Genomic DNA, 7,940 nt, shown 5'->3' with positions numbered 1-7,940 from the left:
CTCTATTAGATATGAGTCGTGTTTTTATTTGAACATATTTTGCATTCTTTATCATTCAAGATTGAATCAAGATTGCAGCACGGCGGCACAGTGGTTAGCACTGCTGTCTCACAGTGCCAGGGACCCGGGTTTGATTCCCGGCTTGGGTCACGGTCTGTGTGGAATTTGCACGTTCTCCCCGTGTCTGCGTGGGTTTCCTCCGGGCGCTCCGGTTTCCTCCCACAGTCTGAAAGACGTGCTGGTTAGGTGCATTGGCCATGCTGAATTCTCCCTCAATGTTCCCAAACAGGCGCCAGAGTGTGGCGACTTGGGGATTCTCACAGTAACTTCATTAAAGTGTTAATGTTAGCCTACTTGTGACACAAATGAAAAAAAACTTTTTAAGAGATTAACTTTATTTAAGTTTGAAAGAAACATATACAGAAGCCTTGTTTGCATCATCAATTTCAGAGCAGGCTGTCTGAAAAAGCTTTGTTAAATTGCTGCATTGTTAAACACATTGCTGAAACCGTGTCACTTCCATATTGAAATTGATGCACCTTTTACTCACAAAAGTAGAGCCACATTTATAAATGTGTGTACTGTTTCATTAAAGGCAAATAAAGAATGTGGAATTGATTTAATGATCTGACTCTCTGCTGTAAACATGCATGCGAAATTCAAACACAAGTTTCAGCAAGTTTAAAAACATGCGATCTATTACACAATTTCTTCAAAATCATATAACAGTAAGTACATAAAGCAGAATAGTGGCAGACTTGTTTATTGCTTAGATCTTGAAACAGTGAGATGGGAGATTTTATAAACGGTAACATATCTAACTGGAATCTTCCTTTGCTCGGAGCTTTCACATACTTATTTTAAAGGGTTCACATCCCTGCTAAAATACGACAGAGGAATTTCAGGTACTGTTAGGTGTAAGCTGGTATCATATGGTGTCCTATCAAAATCCTGGCTATTTACTACATGTTCCGACAGCTGTAATACAGACAAAACTCTGATCAAACACATTACATTAAGCTATGGTGCTATGTTACACTCCAGCTGGTGATCTAATCTGGGAATATGAGGAATCCGTTGAAGACACTGTCAGCTCCCTCCGTTCCCAGGATTGAATTGGACTCTGTCGTTTCGAGATGGACTGCATCGTTTTGTCTCAGTTTAAGGATTACTCCCCCGGAACTCACCTGGAATGAATTGTACACCTGATCGCAGAAACCAACCTGTTTTACCCTATTCAGCATGATGTTGACACAAAGGTTCCCCTTGGAAGTTGCATGATATGAGAAATAATACAGGCCCGGTATTTGACACTGGAATTTCCAATTTCTCGGTGAATAACTCCTTTGTTCGTTGGATATCGTTTTGTCAAATTTTATTGGCTGGCCTTTTCTTGGGCTCATGCTTGTGCTCCTGGCCATGGAAAAGGCTGACTTCAGGGTACTGGTGTGGTCTCCGACATCTCCTTTCCCGCCCTTTTCCCCCTTTGCTCCTCTTTCTCCTTTTTCTCCATTTTGACCTTCAGGTCCCATTTTTCCAGTCATGCCCTCGAAGCCTTGGTCACCCTTCTCTCCTTTGTGACCAACCATCCCAGCTGATCCAGGGGGACCTGTCGACAGCACAACTTTTATTAGTGATGACTGGAATCCTACTTCTGATGTGTGCTTTATCACAGTTTGACACCCTACAGTCACAATTTTAAATAATTAGGAAATACAGACAAGCACCAAGCTGTGATAGGCTCGGCCTCCAGGGTTAGAGCAATGGAACCAAGTTCCTGAACATAGAAAGGCTAAAACAACTTGGCCACCATCTTACAACCTTGTCCTGCCTGACTTCTGGCGAGGTGGTAGATCAGCCAGGAAGTGAAAAATCAGGTTCTTGACTGGATTTTCACCTCCCCTGATCATACCAGCAATGTTTTGCCAGCAAAATGGTTTACATGTCATTAACGAGTCCTGGACGCTATCGCCTGGACTCACTTACCTTTACCACCTCACCAGCCGAGGTTCTCCCCAACATGAATCACCTGTTGTCTCCACCAACAGGAATCAGATATGTTGGCCTCGCCGGGGGGGATCGGAGTCCATTGAAGCCCCTGGATGGTTGGGGGCAGGACTGGGCAGTACCCATGGGACAGTGCCACCTGGCACTGCCCACCAGGCACCATAACTCTGCCAGGGGTAGTGTCAAGGGGGCGGAGCCAGAGGGGGGAAGAACAATGATGGGGGCTGAGACAAGCAGGGAGCTCCACAGAGCTGAGAGGGAGGGAACTCTGCCACGGTGGGAGGGAAGGGGAACTCTGCTGGGGAACAATCGGGCGGGGGGGAAACTTTGCAGTGGGACAATCGGCGGGGGGAAGGGGGAACTCTGCCACCTCCTCGCCGATTTCCCACCTCAATGTCCATGGGGGGAGGGTCCCCAACGTCCATAGGATGGGTTGAGAGGGCAGCAGGAGTTTACCCAGTGCACTCGGAGATCAGGGCGCCTGTGCAATGGCAACAAAAGAATCGCATCCTGGCACTTTATTTACACTCAGTGCCATAAGATTTCATTTTCAAACTCACCCAAAATACAGGTCTGATACACTCCCGTTTTCTTGCGTGTTCAGCACTTAGAATTTTTTGTAAATATCCGTCCCTTGTCTACCTTTCCCTTTACACAAGAATTCCTTGTGAATCTCAATGGGAGGCCAGGGTACTTTGAACCATAGTAAGTTACAGCACAGAAGGAGGGCAGTCATCCCATCTTGTCCATATGAGCCCAAGGACACCCAGGTGCCCTTTTTAATCCCACCTTCCTGCACCCAGCCCAGAGCCCTGTGGATTACAGCACTCAAGGTGCAGATCCAGGTTGTTTTAAAAAGAGTTTAGGGTCTCTGCCTCCACCACCAAATCAGGCAGTGAATTCTAGACACCCACCATCCTCTGCATAAATTAATTCTTCCTCATGTCCCCTCTACACCTTCTGCCACTTCTCTTGAATCTATGTTCCCTGGTTCTAGAATTCTCCACCAAGGGAAACAATTTTATCCTGTCCACTCTATCTCTTCCCCTCATAATTTTGTCCACCTGTATCAAGTCACCCGTCAGCCTTCTTTGTTCCAAGGAAAATAACCCCAACCTATCCAATCTCTCCTCATAGCTACACTTTTCCAGCCCTGGCAACATTCTTGTAAACCTCCTCTGCACTCTCTCCAGAGCAATTACCTCCTTCCTGTAATGTGGTGACCAGAACTGCACAAAATATTCCAGTTCTGGCCTCACCAGTGTCTTATACTTACTTTGATATTCTATACCTTTGCCAATGAAGGACAGCATTCCATATGCCTTCTTTACAACCTTGTCTACTTGAGCTGTTGCCTTTAGAGACCTGTGTACTTGTCCACCAAGATACCTCACTTCATCTACCCCTCTTAGTATATTCCCATTTATTGCGTATTCCTTATATTGTTTGACCTCCCTAAATGCATTGCCTCACACCTCTCTTTGTTGAAATCCATCTGTCACTTTACCGCCCACTCTACCAACCCATTGATATCATTTTGTAGAGTATAGCTCTCCTCTAAACTATCCACTACTCGGCCAATCTTTGTCTCATCTGCAAATTTTCCAATCATGCCCCCCACTTTCACATCCAAATCGTTAATATATAACACAAACAGCAAGGGTCCCAACACCAAGCCCTTGGAAGACCACTTGAAGCAACTTTCCATTCACAAGGGCATTCATCGATCATTATCCTTTGTCTCCTGTTACTAAGACAAGTTTAGATCCAGTTTGGCACATTACCCTGTATCCTTTGGACTTTTACGTTTTTGACCAGCCTGCCATGTGGACTTGACACAGTAAGAGTTTTAACAACACCAGGTTAAAGTCCAACAGGTTTATTTGGTAGCAAATGCCATTAGCTTTCGGAGCGCTGCTCCTTCGTCAGATGGAGTGGAAATGTGCTCTCAAACAGGGCACAGAGACACAGAAATCAAGTTACAGTCTCTCCGAAAGCTAATGGCATTTGCTACCAAATAAACCTGTTGGACTTTAACCTGGTGTTGTTAAAACTCTTACTGTGGTTACCCCAGTCCAACGCCGGCATCTCCACATCATGTGGACTTGAACCAGGGACAGGTTGAAACTAGTACATCTCCAGCAGATTTCTAGCAGGAAACATTAAGAGTGACAGGCATTAAACTGAGCAATGGAAAATCAGCTTTTTATTTTCCAGGTTCCAGGGAGATTTGTAAATGCTCTGAGTCCAGCTTGTGGGAAGGAGTTAATAGCCATTAGCACTATTTCAGGGCCCTAAGGATCAGGACTTCACATTCAATTTATTCCTAGTTGAGACATCTTTACAGCACAAACCTCAAACCACACTCAGATCACACATTCCTGATGATGTGCCCTTGTAAGAATGGTTTTGATTCTCCAGTATTATCGCTTTGATTGGATGGGGTCTGAAAAGCTGAACTCTGTGAATTACCTGGGTTTCCTTTCCGTCCAGGTGAACCATCCCTGCCATTTGTACCAGATGCCCCGGGCCTTCCCGGTTGGCCAGGGCTGCCATGAATGCCAGAAGAAGCTGGGCATGTCTCTTGTGTTGATGATGCCACCACCCACAAGAGGAGCACCAGCACCATGTGGTTCATTTGATGTGACATTGTCTTGTCAGACTGCACTGTAACAACAAACATATGTGTATCATTAGGGTACACTGTTCAGTACTTGAAGCAAATTGTGTCAGCAGTGTATTTTGTCCTGTAGATTCCATGATTTAAATACGCTATTTCCAGGTATGTGGTAACACCACTGTCACTGGAGAACCCGAACAAAAACAGAAAATGCTGAAGAAACTCAGCAGGTCTGACAGCATCTGTGGAGAGAGAATAGAACCAATGTTTCAAGTCTGGATGACCCTTCGTCAGAGCTAGTGTCACAAATAATTCATCACCAAAGTAATTTCAATCTTGGATTCTTTCTGAATTTAAACATTAATGTACACCTTGTCGGTAACTTACCACAACTCTGACAGCTAACAGTGATAAACAATAAATCCCTAAGAAATTAGATTAGCAAGTGGAAATTGTTGTCACAAAACCATTGATTTTAAAGTTGCATTAGCCTCATGAAAGAACTGCTTCCAAACTTTTTGTAAAGTCACTTGAGAATCCATCAAACAGCTGAGTGATGTCACCAGAACCAGATTCAAACTAGAAAACACACCTCCACATTCTCTCAGCCATGCGGGTTCAGATGTGGGCCTTGCCATATGTATTGTTCCCTGTGTGATCTGCAAAATTCTCTGTATAAACATGATGTCCAAGGGACACACCCTGAGTAAATCTCTTGTGATTACCCAAGTGTCCGCAGGATTCACAGTGTTGCATGATGGAGCCCTAGCCGAACACAGATGTCTTTCAAGAGACCAATGGATTCCTTCTGATAGATGATTGGCCAGAAAAACTCAAGATGCTGATTTTAAACCTTGAAATTCCTGCCCCACAACAACAGAGAACTTTAAATCTCACCCAGCAGCCTCTTCAGAGCCAGGATCCAGCTCCAGGTTTAGTCAGGAGTGGCTTTGCAGGTTGGGGGTTGTTGAAACTGTGCCTCTTCTCTCCCTCTATCATGGAGATGGGGGCAGGGGTAGTTGAGACTTCCCTCCCACACCTTCTATCATGGGGAAAAGTTGAAACTGCCCCCTCCATTTCTAGTAATATTGAGGAGATATTGAAACTGCCTCTCCTCCCTCTATAATGGGGAGAGGTGGTGTGGAATTGAAACTGCCTGTTCTCCCCTGCTGTAATTAGGGGGATGAATTGAAACTGCCCCCTTCACTCCTCCTCTCATGGAGAGGGGAGTTGAAACTCCCCCTTTTCTAACTCTATAATGGGAAGGGGGAGTTGAAACTGGCCCTCTTCTCTTCCCTTATCAGGCCTCCGATTGAAATAACAGATCAGGCCCTGATGAGATTATTTGACCTGATCTCCATTGGTAAAGTAGGAACTTGCTATAGGTGTTCTCCCAGCTGCCCAAAGACACAGCTTAGTAATGGGACACAGCGCAAAGGCCACTAGTTTAGACTGGGGAACTGTTGGAATGTTTTATTTGAATTGATTTTAACTTATTTCACCTCAGTGAGGGACAGTTACAATCAGAGCCCACAAGCGCCAGGTTTAATTCCCAGCTTGGGGCACTGTCTGTATGGAGTCTGCACGTTCTCCCTGTGTCTGCGTGGGTTTCCTCCGGGTGCTCCGGTTTCCTCCTACTGTCCAAAAGGACATGCTGGTTAGGTGCATTGGCCATGCTAACTTCTCCCTCAGTGTACCCAAACAGGCGGCGGAGTGTGGTGACTAGGGGATTTTCACATTAACTTCATTGCATTGTTAATGTAAGCTACTTGTGACACTAACAAAATAAAATGTTAAACCTGTGTAAATGCCCACTGCCATACCAACACATGGAGTCATCACCGACTGGCGATTGCCACACGTGGATTGTCTCATATTGTCAGTAAGAGGAACACAGAAAGAAAATTGAAACACCTTCAACATGAAACCCATAGTTTTCCTTCTAAAGGGAGTCGGCAACATGGCAGAAGGTAGGGCTTGCTCGCAGCTCAAGTGTGAAGCAACTCTTCAGGTGAACGCACAGAGCGAAATTGAGTGGAAAAGAGCACACAGCTGTAATTCAGCACACTAACTGAATGCACCTTATTCTGCCAGTGCTGCCCTGGGCACACTGTACTCTAGAGAGACACCCACTCCCAGTGAGGCTCACAGAGCAGTATGTTGCACAGCCTCATGACCTTGCTGCTTTCACTGGGAGTGGCAGTGCATTGGCTCTCAATGCCCTAGGGTAGAGAGAGGGTAATCAGTCAGGATTCCAATTGCCAATCACTCTCTAATGCCCAATGTGGGAATGTGCAAATATGCAGACATGAATGCGGCCAGGACAAGGCTCTGAAGCATTCTATGGTCGAACAGCCTGATTACACTCAAAATTACTGCTGATGAATGAAAAATGGCAATTTGGTTGGGACAGTAGAGAGCATTTTTATCTATAGCACTGTCATCATAGCACTGTGTTAAGATCCCCCTTCTTTCCTGCCCTGAACAGGAGCTGGACGATTATAATGAAGTTAATAATGTGAAGATACAAACAAATCAATTCCTTCAGAATCAGGAATAGGCATTTTTGCAGCAGATTTCAGATTGTATGGCTTTTACAAATATTTTATTGCAAAATGATTTAAGTCTGAATGCATGTCGCAAAAGATCAAAAATTTTACAAATAGATATTCTGATCAGTAACTTATTTAACACTGTCTATCAATAAAAAAAAGTTCAGCTACAAATCTCTTACTAAAGAGTTAACCTTGGATTACCAAAATGTATCCGACGGACTATAAACACTGGCGAATATGTCAATTTAGCATCATTTGTATAAAGTTATATTCACTGAAATGGTGAAGCATTAGAATTTACTGGGTCTTACCTTGAACGCCGTCTGAAAGTTTAGTGAGGATAGGAAGCCGGGGGAGATATTACACAATACTGAAAAGAACTAACACTCCAAAATAGGGAGATTCAAGCTTCTTGCATGAAAGATTGAAACTGGCAGGCAACAATGTGATAAAATCCTTTAGGCAAGCTCCAGTGAGTTCAGCTAACACCAATGCCAAGTTTCACTTCCCTCTTTGGAAGAAATAGATTGTGAGTCATACTCTTTGGCTGTTGAGTTAATTCTGTAGCGAAACACATGTGGAATTTGAAATTACCTTTGAATTTTCTCTAAGAATCTGATTCAAGTGATAGTCTGTTATTTGTGAATACTCTTTCTCCTCTCCACTTTCTCCCCTCCTCTGTTGAAGCTACTGACAGTTCTGAGAATGCAACGTACCTTACTGTAACCCATGCAAGCTACAAGTCTACCTTTGGGACT

The 7,940-nt window shown here is 44.3% G+C and overlaps 1 protein-coding gene across 1 annotated transcript; it reads right to left on the bottom strand.

The window, feature by feature from the left end:
• Positions 1 to 374: 374 nt before the first annotated feature.
• Positions 375 to 7,678, bottom strand: LOC144510016 (complement C1q subcomponent subunit B-like). The gene is made up of 3 exons (XM_078239201.1): positions 7,494 to 7,678; positions 4,480 to 4,674; positions 375 to 1,609 (listed from the first exon to the last, which is right to left on the bottom strand). The coding sequence occupies exons 2-3, from the start codon at positions 4,655 to 4,657 to the stop codon at positions 1,053 to 1,055; spliced, it is 735 nt and encodes a 244-aa protein (XP_078095327.1). The 5' UTR covers positions 4,658 to 4,674; positions 7,494 to 7,678; the 3' UTR covers positions 375 to 1,052.
• Positions 7,679 to 7,940: the final 262 nt, after the last annotated feature.

Source organism: Mustelus asterias, chromosome 22 (genome assembly GCF_964213995.1).
Source record: "Mustelus asterias chromosome 22, sMusAst1.hap1.1, whole genome shotgun sequence".
NCBI lineage: Eukaryota > Metazoa > Chordata > Chondrichthyes > Carcharhiniformes > Triakidae > Mustelus > Mustelus asterias.
The sequence above is the reverse complement of the archived record's forward strand: the minus strand, read 5'-3'. Positions and strand labels throughout refer to the sequence as shown.

Bases quoted from the DNA above. Each gene is read 5' to 3' on its own strand.
- LOC144510016 (XM_078239201.1), bottom strand. From the start codon at position 4,657: ATGTCACATCAAATGAACCACATGGTGCTGGTGCTCCTCTTGTGGGTG. The intron at 1,610-4,479 runs GTAATTCACAGA...TGCTGTCGACAG, and splicing joins TGGACGGAAAGGAAACCCAG to GTCCCCCTGGATCAGCTGGG.